The 19931-nt window shown below is 43.2% G+C and overlaps 10 protein-coding genes across 10 annotated transcripts; 4 read left to right on the plus strand and 6 right to left on the minus strand.

Annotated features, from left to right (window-relative positions):
• Nucleotides 1-60: 60 nt before the first annotated feature.
• O0I10_010247 (uncharacterized protein) lies at nucleotides 61-1426 on the minus strand (the record flags this gene model as incomplete). The annotated part of the gene is made up of 5 exons (XM_058490229.1): nucleotides 61-426; nucleotides 487-688; nucleotides 764-787; nucleotides 849-1285; nucleotides 1355-1426. 5 exons carry the CDS (start codon nucleotides 1424-1426, stop codon nucleotides 61-63), a joined length of 1101 nt encoding a protein of 366 aa, XP_058338950.1.
• Nucleotides 1427-1568: 142 nt separating this feature from the next.
• Nucleotides 1569-3378, plus strand: O0I10_010248 (uncharacterized protein; the record flags this gene model as incomplete). Its single annotated transcript, XM_058490230.1, has 11 exons — nucleotides 1569-1644; nucleotides 1705-1832; nucleotides 1902-2049; nucleotides 2117-2253; nucleotides 2309-2430; nucleotides 2491-2595; nucleotides 2650-2693; nucleotides 2753-2815; nucleotides 2894-3039; nucleotides 3099-3215; nucleotides 3277-3378. 11 exons carry the CDS (start codon nucleotides 1569-1571, stop codon nucleotides 3376-3378), a joined length of 1188 nt encoding a protein of 395 aa, XP_058338951.1.
• Nucleotides 3379-3627: 249 nt separating this feature from the next.
• Nucleotides 3628-5785, plus strand: O0I10_010249 (ATP-dependent Clp protease, ATP-binding subunit ClpX; the record flags this gene model as incomplete). Its single annotated transcript, XM_058490231.1, has 10 exons — nucleotides 3628-3810; nucleotides 3872-4112; nucleotides 4177-4326; nucleotides 4392-4522; nucleotides 4583-4708; nucleotides 4764-4997; nucleotides 5053-5152; nucleotides 5213-5367; nucleotides 5428-5520; nucleotides 5579-5785. 10 exons carry the CDS (start codon nucleotides 3628-3630, stop codon nucleotides 5783-5785), a joined length of 1620 nt encoding a protein of 539 aa, XP_058338952.1.
• Nucleotides 5786-5862: 77 nt separating this feature from the next.
• On the minus strand, nucleotides 5863-6953 carry O0I10_010250 (uncharacterized protein; the record flags this gene model as incomplete). The annotated part of the gene is made up of 4 exons (XM_058490232.1): nucleotides 5863-6323; nucleotides 6387-6582; nucleotides 6643-6718; nucleotides 6775-6953. 4 exons carry the CDS (start codon nucleotides 6951-6953, stop codon nucleotides 5863-5865), a joined length of 912 nt encoding a protein of 303 aa, XP_058338953.1.
• Nucleotides 6954-7207: 254 nt separating this feature from the next.
• O0I10_010251 (uncharacterized protein) lies at nucleotides 7208-8209 on the minus strand (the record flags this gene model as incomplete). Its single annotated transcript, XM_058490233.1, has 3 exons — nucleotides 7208-7504; nucleotides 7563-7622; nucleotides 7685-8209. 3 exons carry the CDS (start codon nucleotides 8207-8209, stop codon nucleotides 7208-7210), a joined length of 882 nt encoding a protein of 293 aa, XP_058338954.1.
• A 449-nt stretch (nucleotides 8210-8658) lies between these two features.
• O0I10_010252 (uncharacterized protein) lies at nucleotides 8659-9267 on the minus strand (the record flags this gene model as incomplete). Its single annotated transcript, XM_058490234.1, has 1 exon — nucleotides 8659-9267. The coding sequence occupies one exon, from the start codon at nucleotides 9265-9267 to the stop codon at nucleotides 8659-8661; it is 609 nt and encodes a 202-aa protein (XP_058338955.1).
• A 1074-nt stretch (nucleotides 9268-10341) lies between these two features.
• On the plus strand, nucleotides 10342-11888 carry O0I10_010253 (uncharacterized protein; the record flags this gene model as incomplete). Its single annotated transcript, XM_058490235.1, has 6 exons — nucleotides 10342-10446; nucleotides 10511-10587; nucleotides 10645-10874; nucleotides 10929-11311; nucleotides 11375-11734; nucleotides 11802-11888. 6 exons carry the CDS (start codon nucleotides 10342-10344, stop codon nucleotides 11886-11888), a joined length of 1242 nt encoding a protein of 413 aa, XP_058338956.1.
• Nucleotides 11889-12022: 134 nt separating this feature from the next.
• On the plus strand, nucleotides 12023-13144 carry O0I10_010254 (uncharacterized protein; the record flags this gene model as incomplete). The annotated part of the gene is made up of 4 exons (XM_058490236.1): nucleotides 12023-12110; nucleotides 12174-12259; nucleotides 12330-12388; nucleotides 12451-13144. 4 exons carry the CDS (start codon nucleotides 12023-12025, stop codon nucleotides 13142-13144), a joined length of 927 nt encoding a protein of 308 aa, XP_058338957.1.
• Nucleotides 13145-13260: 116 nt separating this feature from the next.
• On the minus strand, nucleotides 13261-16180 carry O0I10_010255 (uncharacterized protein; the record flags this gene model as incomplete). The annotated part of the gene is made up of 7 exons (XM_058490237.1): nucleotides 13261-14052; nucleotides 14126-15334; nucleotides 15398-15490; nucleotides 15550-15657; nucleotides 15721-15786; nucleotides 15854-15961; nucleotides 16031-16180. 7 exons carry the CDS (start codon nucleotides 16178-16180, stop codon nucleotides 13261-13263), a joined length of 2526 nt encoding a protein of 841 aa, XP_058338958.1.
• A 353-nt stretch (nucleotides 16181-16533) lies between these two features.
• Nucleotides 16534-19579, minus strand: O0I10_010256 (uncharacterized protein; the record flags this gene model as incomplete). The annotated part of the gene is made up of 6 exons (XM_058490238.1): nucleotides 16534-16882; nucleotides 16939-17342; nucleotides 17404-17603; nucleotides 17665-19078; nucleotides 19142-19375; nucleotides 19436-19579. 6 exons carry the CDS (start codon nucleotides 19577-19579, stop codon nucleotides 16534-16536), a joined length of 2745 nt encoding a protein of 914 aa, XP_058338959.1.
• Nucleotides 19580-19931: the final 352 nt, after the last annotated feature.

Raw genomic sequence — 19931 nt, forward strand, 5'->3', positions numbered from 1 at the left:
GAATATGTTGGATGAAAAGAAATGTATATGTGTATTCATGGTAATAAATGCAATGTCTTTCTATGATCGTGATAGCTGCTTCATTTGTCGTTTTGCCTTCTTTCGTCCATCCTTTCCTCGTGAGAATGCTTCCAAGTGCTTACGCTTGTGGTATGTTCGTGCCTTGTCATCTGCTAAAAGTTCATCCACAATGGTGCGCTTTCGTTCTTTGCGTGTCAATCGTGATGAGAAGAATTCAGTAGCGCCTTCAACAACTGTGCCCATTTGGAAATATTTGAAATCCTCCTTCTTGCCCATCTTTCTGTAATGTCGCTTAGGATCAATCACATGACGCATCTTGAGTACTTGGAGATCACGTTGTAACTCTGGTGTCATCTCTGGCTTGGGCATATCAAACCATCCTTTACCAGTGGTCTTTTCCCGTTCCTAAACAACATCATATCATCAGTAAACATGATGATCACTAGCCATGTTCTATATACGTACCATTTGCCGTTCTTTCCTGCTCAATGGCTTTGCCTTTTCCTTGGATGCTTTGACAACTTCAATCGATCGCTTAGTGGCGCTTGTTTCATCCTCATCCTCAATAGCCACTGTATCGTTCTTTAGTCGTGCAGCGCCTGCAGCACCATCACGCTTGATATATAAATGCTCTCGCATGTTGATGCCACTCTCCAACTTTGGTAGTCTATACACATACATGTATGGATTAGTCGCATGATGGGGAATAAAGAGCGGTAGTAATAGTAGTAGGAAGCCATACCTAATCTTCTTCGATTTCTCATCCCTATCAACAGTATGGTTAATGATCCATGTCCATAAAGGCTATCCAATCCAACCATACTTACGTTTCCTTTGTGTGTTCGGGTTGCTGTTGTAAATCAAGAGCTTTTTGTGCCTTATTAAGCAATTCATCCAAATCATCATCATCGGAAGAGTCGTCTTCGCTATCATCGTCGCCTTCAGAATCATCATCATCGTCTTCAGAGTCATCATCCCCTTCGTCCTCTTCAGATTCATTGTCATCTTCTTCATCCGTTGATTGGTTGTCATGGGCAGTGTCGATTTCTTGGTGTTCCTCCATATCATCATCATCATCATCATCATCGCTGTCAACCAGTTGCTCCTTCTCATTATCGTCTTGTTCCTCTGCTTTCTCAGCAGCTACAACCCGAGGTGTGGTTCTCGTTGATGTCTTTCTTGTGGACTTTCTGCTGCGCTGATTTGGCTGCTTGGCTACGAGATCTGTCGTTGTAGCTTCCTGATCGGTCGATCCTTGTTTCGACTATGTTGTGAAAAGCCGCTTGTTACTTTGACGACGGATCACAGAGTCTTGTCATGTGTGTATATATACCTCGTTTGAATCCTCTTTGCTATTCTTTTGCTCGATGGAAAGCCGGCGTAATTGTGAACGGGTGAGCGGCATTGTGTGGATAAAGGTGGGTGAAAGGAACTCTGCAACTTTTTTTTTTCCAGCTGCACTTCTTTTTCTTGCACAACCACACCAACCCACTTGCCGTATACTCAGCTACAGCCCACATTTTACAACCACAATCACCTCCCCCACCATGGACACGGCAGCAAGTGCAGCACATTTGGCACCCTGGATCGCAAAGACAACCGAGAACATGGAGATCAGTCTAGGTAAACAACAGCATTGACGCGTGAATAAAGGCCATTGTGAACTAACCTTGGCACATCAAGTGCGTCCTAACTTTAGCGATGCAGAGAGTACTGAGCCAACAACAGCTACCACCTTTGAACCAAACTTTACATATCCAATCTATGGCGAGCAAGAAGTAGTGTTTGGCTACAAGGATTTATCGATCCAGGTTGGCCTGTCACACAAGCATCATTTTCGTTCATGTATATTAATGTGCGTCCTCTTTGTTCTTGCACAGCTTTCATACGCATCCGGCTCATTGCGTCTCTATCCACGTGTCGATTACAGCGCAAAGTATCAATCAGCACCAGGATCCTCCTCATCAAACTCAGATCAGGTCCATGCGGATGATGTTTTTGGTATGATCAAGGAATACTTGCCACCAGGTAATCATTGTCACATGCGATGAATTGGGGAAAAGGTGGCTAAAATGGCTTATGCGCATCATTTTAGATTGTATCGGGAATGCGGATGAGTTTACTCGTGTCGTGCTTGAAGACGCAAAGACGTTCAAACCGATTGGAGAAAAAGTACATGAGTATAGCAGAGAAGGTGATCAAGGCGAGGATGAGCATTTCGAGATTTACAAGGTAAGATCATTCTTGTTAGGATGTCTACATATGCTTATTGGAATATGTGTGATAGGCATCATTCAGTAATCCCAAGTTTCGAGAATACCATCAACGCATGCAGCTCTTTGTATTACTATACATTGAAGGATCAAGCTATATCGAAGATGATGACAAGAAATGGGAGATCTATACCATGTAAGTATGGGGAGAGATGGATCTTTGGCAATTTGAGAGATGCTTATCATGGAGGAATAGATATCGACGAGAGCACACGGGCGATTCAGAGATGTACCATTTTGTCGGATATGCTACTATCTATCCCTTCTTCTACTGGCCAGAGAATACACGTATGAGAATCAGGTATGTTATATGATTCAACGCTTCGATTTGCTTTATTCATCATTCATCCCTTAGTCAATTCCTCGTACTTCCACCATTTCAAAAGCAAGGCCACGGCAGTAAGTTGATTATTATGATGCTTTTATGAGGATAATGGTTAATGGATATGGCATGCTAGGTGAATTGTACAAGACATTATATCAAATTCTTATGACGAGGAGCGAGATCAAAGAGATTACAGGTAGGTTAATGGTTGGGGAGGGGAGTGAGGGTATTGGTGATGGTGTAGCAGTGTATCATTAATCGCATCAATATGCAGTGGAAGATCCAAACGAGGAATTTTCAGACATGCGTGACAAGAATGATTTCCGACATCTGTTGAATGATAAAGCGTTTGATGGGTTGAAGGCACCTGTTCCCAAAAAGACCATCAAAGATTTGCGGAAAAAGTACAAGTTGACCGAGGTAGGTGATCATGACAAGTAAAGGATTGCCTCATTATTCACGTGATGTTGAATGTATAGCGACAAATCCAACGATGTATCGAAATGTACTTGCTTTCAAAAGTCAACAAGTTGAACAGGGAAGATTACAAGGCATTCCGACTACAAGTCAAGCAGCGTCTTTATCTTTTCAATTTGGCAAGTGGATGATGATATTGGTATAAAAGCATATACATGAGTGCTAATACAATCGCAACAGGATGCATTGCAGGATATGGAGCCAACCGAGAAGAAAGAAAAGTTACATCAAACATACGAAGGAGTGGTAGAAGATTATCATCGTTTATTGGAAATGGTTTAAAAGTAGTATTAAAGGCTATTACTTATATATTAAGAGATTGGGGAGTGGGCAACGTTTATGGATAATGGTGGATAGCATATCATGTAAACATACCTTATGGAATACCATGCTTGTTATACCCCCCTCAAGTAAGCCAACCAGGGTGCGAGATTGTCATTCGGAGAAGAGATGCAATGGAGGTGTCGGGCTGTAGAGTACGCATAAGCATCACTGTGACACTTCCCTTTTCCTTCCTTTATTCACCCTTCAATGACTATCCATCTCTATCGCAGACATCTCATTCTACGTCAACGGTTGCTCTTTCGAACGACTTTCCCAACACAGTGTCGTCGCTATCACGCTTACGGCAGTCAACCAGAAGCTGTTCGGACGCCATCGCCGCTACCACCCACTCAACCCCACCATCTTGAATCCGTAGCAGACCCTCGTACCGTAAGTGTATATCAAAGACTCTCTATTGGAATAAGTATGCTAAAGATAAAGGGTATACTAGATCGTCAAATATCTCAACGACTATGTTATCGGCCAAGAACGAGCTAAAAAGATCCTTGCTGTTGCCGTATTCAACCACTACAACAGAGTACGAGCCAACCTTGCACGACAACAAGATGCAATAGAGCAGCAACATACTCCTGAAGAAGCTTCAGAACATCATAGCTCATTGCCACAGGACTATTATTCAAATAATTCCTTCATTGGTGCGGCTGATATTGTTCCAGCAGAGCGTGTATATGGTAAATACCCAAGTAGATCACATCTCTATCCTATCACTTACTCACTCACATACAATGCTTGTAGGATCACAACAACGTGCATGGCTTAACCCTCCAACTCAAGCAGCTGGGACTCTGCGTGATATGATGCCTACAAAGTCAGCTTACAATTCAGACGAAGAACATACCGTTTATGAAAAGAGCAATGTCCTGCTAATTGGACCCACTGGATCAGGTAAGCATAGAGCAAAGGAAAAGAGATACATTGGGTTAAACAGATATGCTCTTTCATCCATCTAGGAAAAACCCTGTTGGCAAAGACACTCGCCCAAATCCTGCAGGTTCCATTTTCTATGTCAGATGCCACACCATTTACACAAGCTGGCTATGTCGGCGAAGATGTTGAACAAGTTACCCAAAGATTACTTCAGGTAGGAAAGATTACATGCATTAGAATGAGAATTGCAAAGGTATTAAGTAAACAATGATAGGCTTGCGATTACGATGTCAAAAAGGCTGAAACCGGGATCGTGTTTATCGATGAGATTGACAAGATTTCAAGGCGATCTGATAGCTTATCAACGTCAAGGGATGTTTCAGGTGAAGGTGTGCAGCAAGTAAGTTTGCTTATATATGCCATCATGCACATGGTATTGATGATCGATTCCATAGTCACTGTTACGCATGCTTGAAGGAACAACGGTCAATATCACTGATAAATCTGGATCTGCTGGTGGTCGGCGTACTGGTATGCCAGGATCATTGGGTAGCAGCAACACGACTGGACCTGGAATAGGCGGCAACAAAGGGGAGACGTATGCAGTGGACACAAGCAATATTCTCTTCATATTGAGTGGCGCCTTTGTTGGCTTGGAAAAGATCGTCCAGGATCGTCTTGCTAAAGGAGTAAGTAGCCAAGCATACAATGGGTTATTTTACTGTACTCATGTCAAATTTTTAGTCTATTGGCTTCCACGCTACTCTGCGATCTTCATCCGACGATATATATGTCAGCGAAAAAGAGTCCAAAGCTCATCCCCTTTCATTGGTTGAACCAGCAGGTAAGCTTTAGATATCACATGCTGTAAAGGTTAATGACGCTAAAGAACCTTCTCTATTAGATCTCGTCAAGTATGGATTGATACCCGAATTCGTTGGTCGGTTGCCCGTGGTAGCATCAGTCAACAATTTAAGCATTCACGATCTTGTGCGCGTGATGACAGAGCCGAAAAACTCGCTTATCAAGCAATATGAAGGTTTATTCAAGCTGAACCAGGTATATATATAGTGGCTTTACTTGGTTGAACGTACTATCCACTAACCGCTTGTGATGTAGGCTGATGTGCATTTTAGTAAAACTGCTTTGCAGCGGATAGCGGAATTGGCATTAGAGAAAAAGACTGGTGCACGTGGCCTTCGTCGTCTCATGGTATGGCATTCACTTTACGCACTCATGAAGGGATAATACTAATCACTTTGATATCTAGGAAAACATCCTTCTCGAACCCATGTATGATGTACCTGGCTCGCATATCACCAAAGTGATCATTGACAGCAAAGTTATTGCTAATGAAAAGCCTGCAATCTATCTCAGCAAAGATCAAGAGCATTTGGGACAAGAAATCATTGCGGAGGATGATGGTGGTGTTGAGAACAAACATGAAGGCAACCAACAGCAAATTACACACGCATAGAAGTCTTCTTTATATATACAAATTTATGCAATTCTATTCCACTTGTATTATACAATTACACATTCCTTCTCGATCCATTATTCGCTCATGTCTTCATCTTCGGTTGTTATCCGTCGTGGTCTTCGATTCATAAAGAGTGGCTCATTATCGTCGTCTTCATCATCATCGGATGTTATCCCTTTCATAGCTGATATGTTGCTCGTTTCCTTGGATAATGTAGGTCTTTGTGGAGTGGTACTTGAAATATCCATAGGGGATCCTGGACCTGGGCTTGGTTCTCTTTCAGTGGCTGGCTTGAAAAAAAGATCCTCCTCCTCCTTTTCATCATCATCGATGTCATTGTTTGGTCGAGGATTGTCATTGTTGTTATTTTGCTCTGGTACTGGAGGTGCATCCTCAATCGAAATGGCTCCTGATTTGACGCCCACCAGATAATCCATAAATACATCATTCATATCTTGATCGCTGTCTTCATTATCACTGCTGGCTTGCTGTTCTTGATTATCACCATCCTCATATCCTCCCTCGCCATTTTCCCCTGCTATAACAATAAAGCCAATTTGAGTCAAACCATAGTCCATTAACATACTTTTAAAATTACCTTGTTCTCGAGCGATGCGTGCGTATTCGTCCGTTTTCTCTCTGTGCTCATCCTGCCATTCATGTAGTTTGGCCTTGACTCTTGGATTGGCTGTCGTCTTTAGGATAGTTCGTGCAAAATCACTGAATTGGAGTCGAGGATAGAGATTGTGTGCCCACATTTGATAATAATCCATCAGCTTTCGCAAATCTGTATCCTAACATGAATGAACCTTTTGATAAGAGAGCGGCCGATAGATGCAAGGACACCATCCTACCTCGTATCCTTTGCCTTGGAATTTGATTGAAGGGGCCTCGTATCGTAACCGTGTTAATCCTTTGGATGACAACAACCTATCGAATACCGTCAATACAAGACATGAAGGAAAATAGGTCTTTAAGGAACATACAGATCAGCGTCGAGTCGTTTGTAAGGTCGTCGTTTGCCAACAGCTGGAGGTGCATTGCGTTCTGAAGGAGATGACGGTGCAAGGGGATCGAAGGTGTCGTTTGTTTTCTCTTGTTGTTGGTTATTGTTAAAGCCATCATAGTCGTCAAGCAAAAGCTGATCGAGTTCGTCAATGTCCATGGTACGTCAATGGCTTAAAAAGTCGCGTTGTACGGGAGAAAAGAATCAGGAACTGAGTTCTCGTAGCTGTGTTCAAACGCGTCTTTCCATTTTCATCACGCGCCAATTTTGTCACGTGCATCATCTCATCATCATCATTCCCGAAGCCCTCCTTGCAAGTAGTAGTAGTATTTGGGACATTAGAATGTAATATTTGATTTTGATAATAGATAGTAATGGATAATACAATACAAAGATATTGGTATATAAATGGATCATTTTCTGCGAGCGATACATGAGCCGATGACATCCCATCCAGCAGCCATGAGAAAGAGGACAAGGGAAAGCATACCCCAAAAGATGCTAACATTATAGAAATCACACCAATGGTCGAAATCACCAGGCGAACAAGGGAACTTTGCAATTTCTACGATCGTGCCAATACCCCAAAGAATCGCCAAAAGTAAGTCGATACCAGTCATCAATACACGATTGAGCTTGTGTCCATGAGCAATTCGGCGGTAACAATAAAAGAACAAATGGAAAAAGGTCCAAATGATGGTGACGATAGCCTACAATATGAATCAATAGTGAGTACATGATCGTATCAAGAAAGAAGGTCTTTCTTACCACTGCATAAAGAAAGTAAAAGCATGCAGGAGTATCCAAAGGGAAATCATGATTGGAGAACTAAATGGCACATTATAAGCTTGGCGGATCACCTATGTAAAGATCATCCTAGTACTACTTACTGGAGATGCACCTGCAGCAAAACCCAAATGTCCAATGGCAGCAATCAGCTGGCCACCACGTAAAAGTAATCGTCTTTTGGATGGATTCATTCGAGCATCATCCCACTTTGGAGGAAGTGCTTCTTGTAACTGTTCTTGGTTGGGTCTTGGTTTGCCACCTGCAGGCGTGGGTGCTGGCGAAGGTGTCGAGCCATCATTGACTTGCACTTTGGAATAGGCGTCTCCTCCAAAGGTATCTTGATTTGCAAATCGTGTTCCTGAATACTGATACGCGTTGGCTGGTGTCGCAATAGGCGATGGATTGCCTTCACTCGCTGTGTACTCGATCTTGGTCGACTCACTCCACGCATTGTTGGTGCTAGCATTCGACCGGTAATCGGAAGGAGACGGCATGTGATTGACTGGACCCCCATTCCAAGCATTGTTATCGTCCTCATAAGCATTGCCAAAGCGTGGGCCTGTAGGTCCTGCATTAGATGAGGTACCCCACGGGTTGTTTTCTTCGAAAGGATTATTGCCAGTCATTTGATAAGGTAGAAAACAAAGAAGAAAGAAAGTGTGGTTCTTTGTAACACTCGAGGTGTTCTTTTTTAGTGCTAAATCCTGACTAGATCAGGATCGGATCATCAACACACTGCCTATTCAAATCACGCTTTGCATGTACATAGAATGCTATTATTGTCTCATCAGCCATCGCATTGTTATTAAAACGAATCATGGAATGCTGTATCATTGAATGTTGTTTGCTTGAGGAGAGACAATGTTTTATTATTAGAACTAGCAGGAGAGAGACAATCAGAGAGGTATGGAAGTGATAATGTTGAGTGGAATGCTAATATGTCATATATATACAGTCATGATGTGCTTTTTTCCTTCTTTTCTTTGAATGTGAATGAAGATAGATAAAAGAGAGAGAGAGAGGAGGTATATGCTGAATAGATAAAATGTAAAAGCGAGAAAAAGACTATCCAAGCTCATGATTTGCCCGTATCAAGTGTGCTTTGTTGCTGCTGACTCGTCGACCATCGTCTGGCATTGTTGGATGAGATGCGTATCATGGCTATAGCATCTGCCAGTTCACTAGCAGATTTGTTGCATAAAGCTCGTGGCGTCTTGAATTTCGTCTTATGTTTGCGTCGTTTACGTATACATCCCGGTCGTTCTCCTTGCGCTTTGCGTAAAAGTTTATCAAGGGTCTGTGCGTGATTCCAAGACAATGAAGACTGAGTGCCGTTGCTATCGTTGCTATCATGGTTGTCGTTCTTTGGTTCGGGTGATTGCCTATTAGCAACCACTTGTAATGATCGATTCAGCTGCTCGGCAAAGACAGCATCCAACATGGATGGTTCTTGAGGAGAAGGCGGTGGAGCAGATACCATAAAGATCTCGTCATCGTCTTCGTCGCTGAACAATGTCCGATGGTCATCCACTACTACTGCGCTGTTATCGGGATCGGTGTTTGGAAAACTCGTAGATGCATCTTGTTGAAGAGGCCATGCTGAATGGTAGTCGGGAAGAGGTGGATTGACACAAATTACTTGCTCGTTGTCATTGGCAGTGGAATTGAACAAGGTGGAATCCATCGGACTGTTGCTGAAAGGTTGAAGAGCGACCACCCTTTAAAAAACAAGCGCACTGAAACCCAGCGAACAGGTTAATCTCACGGAGAAATCCTATACAAGGTACAAGAAACGGGCTCATTGTTCCACCCATAAATCAGTGACACAGTCAAATAGATGCACCTACTATAGCTTATATTAGATGTCGTCATAGCACATTATGTCCTCATACACTTGAATAGAACAAAAATCCAACCTATATCCATTGTAGTATTGCTACTATTGCTGGTTGCTAGGGATCTTGAAGTAGTTCATCAAATGAGCAATCATGTGCTTTCATCAAGATCAAGAAGATATTGTATGTGTATCTTGGTTACCAACGTTTGCTACAACTGCATAAATGTCTTATGCTGCTTTCATGTCAGCCCTAATAATACAAACTTGATTTTCGACCCTGGAATCGAATGATAGCCCGATTTAGTTAGCATAGCAACCCTGACCAACAGAGCCAATAGTGGGCTCATTGTGCATAGAAAGATACTTTGGCTTCAAAACGATAAGGTCTCGTGATCCATGAGGCCGAAAGAATGCGCGTCTCCTAGGCAGCCGAGTTGCCTAGCACGCTCTTGTTGCTTACAAGTCTTATCAAAAGAAGGACATGAACATTCTAGATGCTGCTATAGACTTCGTTACCGCACTTGGGAATTCGTGATGGCATTTATTCAGCCAACTTGGGCCTTTTGAGGCGTATCATAATGATACATGACTGGCATTTGACCGTGAAAAGCCTTCCCTTGCAAAGAAGACCATCCTCTCTATTCATATTGTTATTTCTAAGATTGAAAGACAACAATGGGTAGCATCATGTATCCATCCAGCAGCTATTAAGCTAATAACAAATTCATGTCTATACCGATTCATGCATGTGCTAGTCTATTGCTCATTGATAAAAGAACACGTTTATTGATCAGTAACCATTGTATCTAGATGCCATCAATATCATTAAGGAGATGGGTGCTCTTTTAAGACGCCGGGGATTCAAGCCTTGATTTCCAGAGCAGGTCAGCTAAACCCTTCACTTTTTGAACCAGCCGTCCAATGTCGTTGACTCTGCAAGAAGACAATTTCGTGGTGATCGACGTGGGCTCCAGCGTCACTCGTGCTGGCATGGGCATGCACGACACCAACAAAGTCCCATCTGTTGTACGTATACAAAAGAAAAAACCCATTCCACTAGACTCCAACACTCAACCATGCGCGCGTGTAGACCGTCAACATGTCTGATTTCAACAACCCTCTCAATGGCAGTGACATTGTCTCTTGGGAAGACTTGGAAGCTTGCTGGTAAATGGGATTAGGGTCAGCGTTGCGACATTGAGCTTACAACTTACGATCGATCAGGCACACTATTCTGTTCAAGGAGCTTGGTATCAAAAAATCACGAAACGAACACGCCGTTTTGCTCACTGTGCCAGTCGAGTGGAGCAAGTTTGAGCTTGAGCGCATCACGCAGATGTTCTTTGAACGCTTCAACGTACCAGGAATCTATTTGGCTCCTCAGCCATTGCTTGCGCTCTATGGATGTGGTGCTGTATCTGGAATCGTAGTGGATGTCGGTTATAAGAGTACAAGTAAGTATCAATCCTCGTGGATCAGGTGATACCCTTTTTTCTAATATGGAATAGCCGTGAATGTGGTTGTGGATAGCATTGTACAATTGGAGGCAAGTACGACCGTCCCCATCGGTGGCAAACATTTCGATGCGTATCTGTTGGAATTATTCAAGAAGGACGAGTCGTTGGTACAACAATTCAAAGAGAAGGATATCCCATTGGATTTGGATTTCGCACGATTTGTCAAGGAACAACGAGGCGTATGCCATGTCTTGGCTGGTCATGAACAATCAACATCACAACCAACAGTGGGTCTTCCTGGTGTCATTGAAACGGTTGCTTCAGCTGCTACGGAGGATGTTATTGAAGACGATGTACCAATGGCTCAAAAAGAAGAAGAGGAAAGCGTCAAGAAGATCCCAGAGAACGTTCAAGTCGAATACAAAGGTCATAAGGTAAAAGCACAGCTGGCTGTTTGGTTGTAGGCTGTGAGTCATTAATGTGCTTGCTATCCCTAGTTCACCATTGGTTCTTATCGACATCGAGTATTTGATCCTCTTTTTGACGTCAGCCTTGTGGGTGAATCAGGTCTTGATATTATCGAAGCAATGCGTGTATCAGCGTCTCATTGTGAGCCACCGGAGATCCGACCTAAGGTTTGGGAAAGCGTAGCACTTTGTGGAGGAGGCAGCTTGATGCAAGGATTGCAAATGCGACTCAAAGCAGAGGTGAACCGCGTCATGCCAAGCTCTGATAATATTGGTGATGCTCAACCAAAGCAAGTTGGATTCTTGCGGATACCTGATTACTTTACAATCCTCAAAGAGCGACAACATCAGCACCTTTGTACCTGGTTAGGCGGTGAAATTGTGGCAAAGGTAACGTAGCAACGGGTATTCTAGTATCCATGGAAACTTATGTTTATTCTTTTTTCCTCTGAAATAGCTTGTTTTCATTGATGCCAAAAACTACATCAGTAAAGTAGATTACAATGAGAGTGGTCCTAGTGTAGTGCACACAAAGGGAGTATAATAAAAAGTTGTGTCAATTCATGCCAATGAACATACGCCTTGCACCTTGCACACGTGATTTACAAGATCCGAGCGGATTATGTTGCACACAATGGTCCTCCCTGTGCAACACCCCCTTTTTCTTGCAACTGATCCATGAAGCCAAGTTCGATCTGGTGGATGCTCAGCATCTTGCTGGCAACCTTCGTCATCATTGCGCCTTCGGTCCATGCATGGGATCAATGTATGTGGTTGACGCGAAATAGTAGCAGAGAGACTTGATCCTAACTACCCCCAAAACACCTAGCCGATTTCGAAATCTTTGACCTCGTTGACGAATTGGAAAAGTCTGAAGGAAAGGGTACTAGCTTTTATGGTTGGCTCAACTTGACGGTATGTGTGTATATGGGGGAGGTGTCGTGAGGGCCATAAAGGGCAAGATGACTTATATCAAGATTGACAGCCAAACGCGTCGCCTTCTGACATCAATCGAGCTTATCGCAAAATGTCCCTCAAAGTGCAGTAAGTGGATACTCTCTTATAACATTGGAATGCACAATGCTGATAGTTTTCTTTTTAAAAAGCCCTGATAAAAACAAGCATGATGCCAAAGCCAAAGAGAAGTTTGCTCGCCTTGGCAAGATTGTTGCTATTCTTCGTGACAGCAGCAAACGTGAAAGATACAACTTTTTCTACAAGAATGGTGTCCCACGTTGGCGGGGTACCGGCTATTACTATTCTCGTTTTCGTCCTGGATTGGGTTTTGTATCCATGTTCTTGGCCTTTTTATTTGGATTGATGCAATATTTGGTGGGATGGGTCAATTATCATCAAGAGCGCAGACGCATTGCAAGCTTTGTTTCGGATGCCCGTCAGGCTTTGACAGTCAATGTACCCAAATCACAAGGCGCACCTACCTTGGGTCGTAGTGTCATTGAAGTGGCAGGTCGCGCCATGCGTTGCGAAGTCAAATCGGATACCTATATCATTGTTTATCCACAAGATGATGGTGAACCTATTCATCTCAACACTGAATGGATTCAGCGCCCAAGTATCACTCGAAACGTCTTTTTATTCAGTTGGCCACTAAGCGTCTACCGAAAGTTGACCGGCAAGAAGCAAGAGGAGGATGAAGAAGTCTATGAACAAGAGGATACATCCGAAGAGCAAGAACAAAAGGAAGGAGGAGGCAAAAAGAAAAAGAAAGTAAAGCGAGCTGAGCCTGTGCAAGTGACAGGTACCAAGGTTGGAGGTCGTCGTAGAGCTGTCAGGAAATAGAAACCAGCCGTCATCCATTTTACAAAGCATTAGAAAAAATAAAACATTGAATTGTGTACACGAATCTATTAATGAGCTAAATCACACACTATATATAACGCCTTGCTTGCTAATGGTTACCACCCATTTTGGGCATTCTGTGTCTTGATAAAGTCGAAAACCTTATTGGTGGTACGTTCGTCTTTAAAGTTGATCATGTAAACCATGCTGGAGTTATCAGTGATGAGCTGAAAGGTGATACGTTTGGGTGCTTTCTTTTCTACATTGCGACTCAATACAACCGCACTAGCAAGTTTGCCCTTGTTGTTCTCCATTTCAATATGCATCTTTTGACTTGGTTGTTGTTGACAGAGACGTAATTCAACATTGCCTATGCTGTTCCAAGAGGAGACTTCTTGCTGGGCAAAGAGCTTGCATTTGCATTGCATCAAAGGTGTCAAGGTTTGTGGGCCTTCTTCAATTGCTTCACGTTGTCCTTCTTCAGGATCAGCCAAGGATGTTGCTGTGAAGCCATGTGCAGCTTGCTGTTGTTGTTCATAAACAGGATCCATCATGCGAGTGGTCTCTCGTTGAGCATACTGCATGACATTCTCAAGCTCTACAGCATCAGGACGTCGATCGAAATGGACCAAGTAATTCTCGAGCTGCATCCCAACATAGACTGATAAGCTGACATCCGATTGTGCCATCAATTGTACACCCATATTAGGAACCACCCATGCATTCAAGTAAAGTTCACCGGTAGAAAGAAGTTGAAGAGAGATGCAATAACGATTCGAATTGGTCATGCGCACCAGCACAGAACATGGACTTTCAGCTGCATACCATGTTTGATCTTTCCAATGGAATACGTGACAACAACCATGCGTATAGAGGACCTGCCGAGTAGCATTGGCATAGATACCAGGCTATTGTGATGATATCGAAAATGTTGTCAATTAATAAACCCCCGCCATCATTGTCATGCTTTGCTCAACTTACACTCTCTGGTGGTGATTCCAAAGTTTGCAATTGGTTACCATGAGATTGCCGTTCTTGCGGATCTCGTTGTCCACCGCCAAAATTGGAAATTGAGGATTGCATAGCAATAGAATCGGAGGAAGAATTCATCATCAGCTGCATTGATCCTTGACGTTGTTGATGATCGACAGGGGCAGTGGTGCTTTGCATGTTAGACTTCGAATAGGATGTGCGTTGTTGATATTCATTGGAAGATGGTGATTCTGCAAGAGGTAAAGAACGAGGTGTGTTAGAGGAGGGGGATGGTTTCTCCTCGATATATGTATTAGGGACCGTTTCTGTTGCAGCTGTCGATGATGATGATCGTGGAGCCGAGTAGCTTGATTGTAAGGAATGAGTAGAATCGGTAAAAGAATCAAGGGATGCTGTAAGAGCGCTGCGTAAGGATTCCATGGTTTGCATGACAGCATGCTGTTGTTGTCCTCCCTGATTATTATGTCGTTCTATAGATGGTGCCTTGGATGATGAACGTTGATTGTTATTATTATCGATGTTGGAAGAAACGGCTGGTGGTTGCTGTGGTATCAATGGTATATCATCATCATCATCGTTGTCGTCGTTGGTTACATTATCATCCACATCATGTCGTATCAATGTAGCTTTAAGGACTGCGGGTTGAATGTATGTCATTTGAACAGGTGTTGATTCGGCCGATTGCTCTTCGGTGGATGACTGCTGCATCGGATCTTCATGCGATGCTGATTGTGCCGATGGTTCGTCAACATGAGGTGGAGGAGGTGATAAGGGTGATGGATGTATCATAACATTCGCAACATGTATGTCTGGTATCCGAGATAGCATCTTGACAGAGCGTGGGGTAATATTGGCGAGGTCTTGACCATCCTCATCCATTACAGCTTCGTTGTCATTGTCATGGGTTGTTGGTGATACGTCGTTTTCACGATTCCTGCTGCCATAAAAATCCATGATGGTATCTCGGAAAGCTTTGCGACCAGCACGAGCTTTCTCTTGTTCTTCAGGCTCTTCAGTAGCGTAATCGTCATAAAGTGCAAATAACTCATCATCATCACCATCATGATCGTTATCGACAGCTGTATCATCTGAATGGTGGGGATTTGCTGCAATTTGTATCAAGCGATCAATTCGTTGATTGGCGATAATCAAAAGGTCGTGGTCGGCTCTTCCAGGTTTGGTGCTCTGCAACAATCGCTTTTTTTTACAATAGTCAATTTCATTGTTGTTGAACGTGTAAACAATAAAGTAGTAACATACATGGTATAGTCCTTTATAGTAATCAAGCCGGTTAACAGGTGCACTGAATAAATCTTCAAGCGTGATCCTGCGAGAGAGATTCAACGAGACTGTCTATTGCATAAAGATAAATAAGCAAAAGTAAGGAATTGGATGACTTGTGGATACTTTACATTGAGACGTTGTCGAATGGATGCAGTATCAAGAATATCATCTCGCGTGTTGATATGATGGATGAGGCGTTCTAGATATCGAGCATAGGGTTGTTCCATATCTTGTACCTACGTAATTCCACATCATGTTAGCCAGGTGATGGTAATAAGAGTAAACGTACTACTACGTACCCACTGCATGAGTACATCACCCAATTCTTTCAATGCACTTGGATGACCAGCTACCTTGAGTAGGCACTAGGAAGGGCTCTAAAAATAAGCTTGAGCCTGGTACAAGGATTAAGGATAATGCGTGATCACTTACCGAATAGAAGCGCTTGTTGGCTCTGTAGACTCCATTGGCATTTTTGAGTTGTTCCGAAAAGTCAGGCGCAGCTGATACAGTTTGTTTCATCCACAGCGGCGCAATGTGCTATTTTAGAGTTTGAACATTAGGAGAGGGAAGATTGACAGGGCAATCGTGTAACATGTGATTACTTACCGAGTCAATGATTTTCAACGTGTCCAAGTATGTTTTCTCAGAGTGAATAAGTTCGGATAATGGATTCGAGGGTGTCTGTGCTCGGGGAGTATGAGGTGTATGGGGTGGTCGCGATGCATATGGGAATCGAGGATGCGTGATGGATGGCATGGTGAGCAAAGGAATGTGGGTTTTTGTACAAAGGATAAAAGGAATGTGGGAGCCGGCCGAGACTAGCTGTTATTCATGCTCGGGGAAAGAGAAAGAGAAAAGTAAAAAAGCCATTATCTCTCTACTGTTTTATACATTATCGGTGTTTGACATCAAAAACGAGATGCATTCCTCGTGCTTCTAATGAGACACACACATAAAACCCCAATTGCCCAGCCTCTTCACCTCCCCCCTTCCCCTTAAAACCATCCATTAGTGAGATTCACTTTTCTACCATTTCATCCCATCCCATCCTTGCATATAGCAAAAGTATTCAAGACTTTATGTATCACATACTATCATCGGTATCCTGTTTATTCTTCACTTTGCGTTGCCATGGCAGCCTCCGCTTCTTCTATCTCATCTTGCATGATCTTTTTACGTGTCAATGCACCCTTGGCCAAATCCAATCGATTATGCTTCTTGAATATCAGAGCGAGCTGTCGATCACGTTCTAGACGCTTTCTTGTATTCTGGAGATAGGTATCCATGTCAAGTAGCCCCGTTTGTACTTGAATAACAAGCATGTTCATCTTGATGTCGAGTGCCTGCTTTCGATCCATCAATTCCTCCTTTGCTTGTGCTGATAACTTGCCCGAGAGTGCATTGTTGACGATTCCAAGCTCGTGTTCTAAAACCATATTCGAAACAATGTGATCGACACTGCATTGAATCGATGAGTATCCATGTCATAGGCAAAAAGGAATGATGGTACATACTTGTTGTATTCTTCTTCAGCTTGCTCCAGCTCAGCGTTTGTTTCTGGTTCTTTGGATGTTGTAGGCTTCTTTGTCTTCTCCTCGATTTGCATCCTTGATTCAGTGGATGGTGGTTCTGATGACGATGGTGTACCTCCAGGGGCAGGGGTAGTAGTACTAGTTGCTGTAGGGGATTCTGTTGAAGGTGGTTGCATTGATGAATTCGTGGGAGGTCCTTGCTGTGATTGGTACGGCATAGGTGTCAATCCTGAAGATGCCAAGAGTGAGGAGGTATCCTGGCCAAATTCATCAATCACAAGCCATCGTTCTGCTCGCCTCACAATGTCTTCGCCGCTAAGGGGTTCTCTCAAATTAAGTTGTATCTCAAGCTTGCCACCCGTTTTCCTTCGATTGGCATCAATCAACTATGATCGAGAGTCAAGTTAGCAAGAGAATACATGTCTTTCTACCATCGATTATACTTACATCAAATGTCCCTGAGATAGAGCATTTGGACAACAATGTTTCCAAAGGAAGAGACACCTTGCCAAGTGAAAGTGGTCGTCGAAACAATCCATAGCTGTAGCGATTATGAAAGACCTCAAGGGTGAGCTTTCGCCTCTGGATATAACGCATGAAAATACGGTTGCCGCGTGTGATAGGAATAAGGATAGATGCATCAAAATCTAAAAGACGTATTTGTAAGTCGACGATAAAGATATCAAGACATCACAAATGATTACATACCAGGCTCAGTACCCTTCTTTACTGCTGTTTCTCCTTTTCCAAGTGATGCCTGAGCAGTGTTCTCTGGCGGCCAGCCGCCAAAATCCCATGTGACGAATGGTTCGATATTTGTGGATATATCAAGTGATTGTAATCCAATACCCCGAATGATCTTGAGCTCCATTTGGTTGATCGGAATATGATCGAGGATATTCTTGTACGTGTAATTGACCAATTCATAATGAAGCTGAGGCGTCGTTTTCATATCTTGATCACGACGCGAACGAATTGAAACGAGATCAGCTGTAAATGCTTGCTCAAGCTGTTGATACGCATTGGCTGAATCAGAAAGCGTTTTCCCCGTTTGCTTACGACCCGTCATTGTAGCGCTTTGGATAGCAAGGTTGTGACATATATCCACTTGGTAAACAAGCTGTGATTCCAAATGCTCCAATGTCTGTTCAGAAGGACTTCCCGAAGCAACCAATTGAATTTGCCTCATCTTGCCATCACCACGTGACATGTCAGGTTTTCCAGGAAGCTTATTGCGCACGGCTTCGATATCTCCTATCTCGCCATTCTTAACTTGGATTCCAACACGTAAAAGCTCTTTGGAAGTCTTGATCATCTCCTTGGATACAGCCAAATTGCCGATATTCTTGTAATGGATGGCGGCTTCCTTATACTCTTTTTGCAATGCGACAATTTGCTGAAGAAGAGCTTGCATTGCTGCTGTGTTGTCTTGTGGTTGCATTTTGGGTGGCTCTGGTTCTGGGGATGATGATGATGCTGCTGGTTGTGATGGTGGTGGTAATGGTTGTGCTGGGCTAGGTGGATTGCTTTGTGCTGGCAAATCTGTTGCAGCTGGGGTATCATGCATGATCTCATCTTGGGGCTGCGCTGTCGATGGTGATGGTGGTGGTGGTGACATCTTTGTGCGTTGTATCAATTCCTGGTATCTCTGGTCAAGACCTTTTGAGTGACGTAAAAGTTCGACCGCTTTCTTCTTATCGCCTGAACGCTTAGCAGCAATGGCTAACTTTTGATAATGCTTTATCCGTTGTTGAAGCTCTTCCAAATCATTGAATTGCTCATCTTGCTCAACAGCCTCTTCCTCCATTGCTCCAACATCAGATGTCTCTCGGCGAATCGTATCATCATCCATCATTGGCTTTTGAGTCGTTGATACATCCGCTTCCATTTGATCATTGTTGGTCATTGGTGTATCCAAGAGGTAGTTTGTCGCACGTTCCAAATTGCCATCGTACTTGTCAAGAGCGTCTGTTGCCTGTGTCTCGGAAAAGCCCATGCTAACCAAATGTTGTATCGATTCATGCGATGGTTGCGTAGATGGATCGTGCTTTTGCTCCGCCATAGTGTGTCGGGTTGGCAAGTCGTCATTGCCTCCCTCGTCGCCAAGCTCGGCCAATGCATTCTAAGGTGATATCCCTGGTGTTATTATGCGTACAGTTTACTTAATCCACCCATTATCACATACCAGCAAGGTTGGGTCATGTAAGTCCTTCTCATCAAGCTCAACATGAACATCGTCGTTGGTTCCTTGAGCAAGTGCTGCATACTGGTCAATGTCGAAGTCATCGGTCTCCATGGCAGATTGCTTTTGCTTGGCACCACTGTTAGTCTTTGCGTTGTTGTCTCGTTGGTGGGTATTATCATTCTTATGACCAGCGTTGGCCACTCGATTGGACGATGTCAGTTCCTGGAGTTGTTGCTAGACGTCTTGAATAAGTTTGATGTATTTCTTTTCTTCTGAAACAATTAAAGATCTTACAAGAAGTTCAGGGTCGTTGAGATCTGCATCGTGAGCATCGTTGTCTGCTTCGGGTATTGTAGCATTCAATAGTTCGTCAATGTCGCCTATATCGAATGGCTGGCTATTGTCAGGTGTCTGGTTCTTTGGCTTTCGTCCAAACATGTTCGAGATAAAGAAGGGTGTATGTGGATCGTGAAATGCAGCTGAGGAAGATGATTGATAAAATTGGGAAGACGCGTGACATGGATCATTCCCATATCCACAGCACTGATAACAGCGATGGTGTTATTAGTATATGATATGCAGGAATACGATGACAGCAGAGATCTGTTGCTAAGTAGTATCCTTCTCTTTGTGCACATTGATATGATATCATATGCTGTTAGCATGGCTATTTCAGACACCAGACCTTGCACTCATATCTTCTCTGGAAAAAGTAGATACAAAGATGCATCAAAGCAGGTAGTTGCATAAAAAGAAGTTTATTACTATCATATGGGCCATCCCATATTCG

This window comes from Lichtheimia ornata, assembly GCF_029851405.1.
Source record: "Lichtheimia ornata isolate CBS 291.66 chromosome Unknown scaffold00067, whole genome shotgun sequence".
In the NCBI taxonomy this organism is placed as follows: domain Eukaryota; kingdom Fungi; phylum Mucoromycota; class Mucoromycetes; order Mucorales; family Lichtheimiaceae; genus Lichtheimia; species Lichtheimia ornata.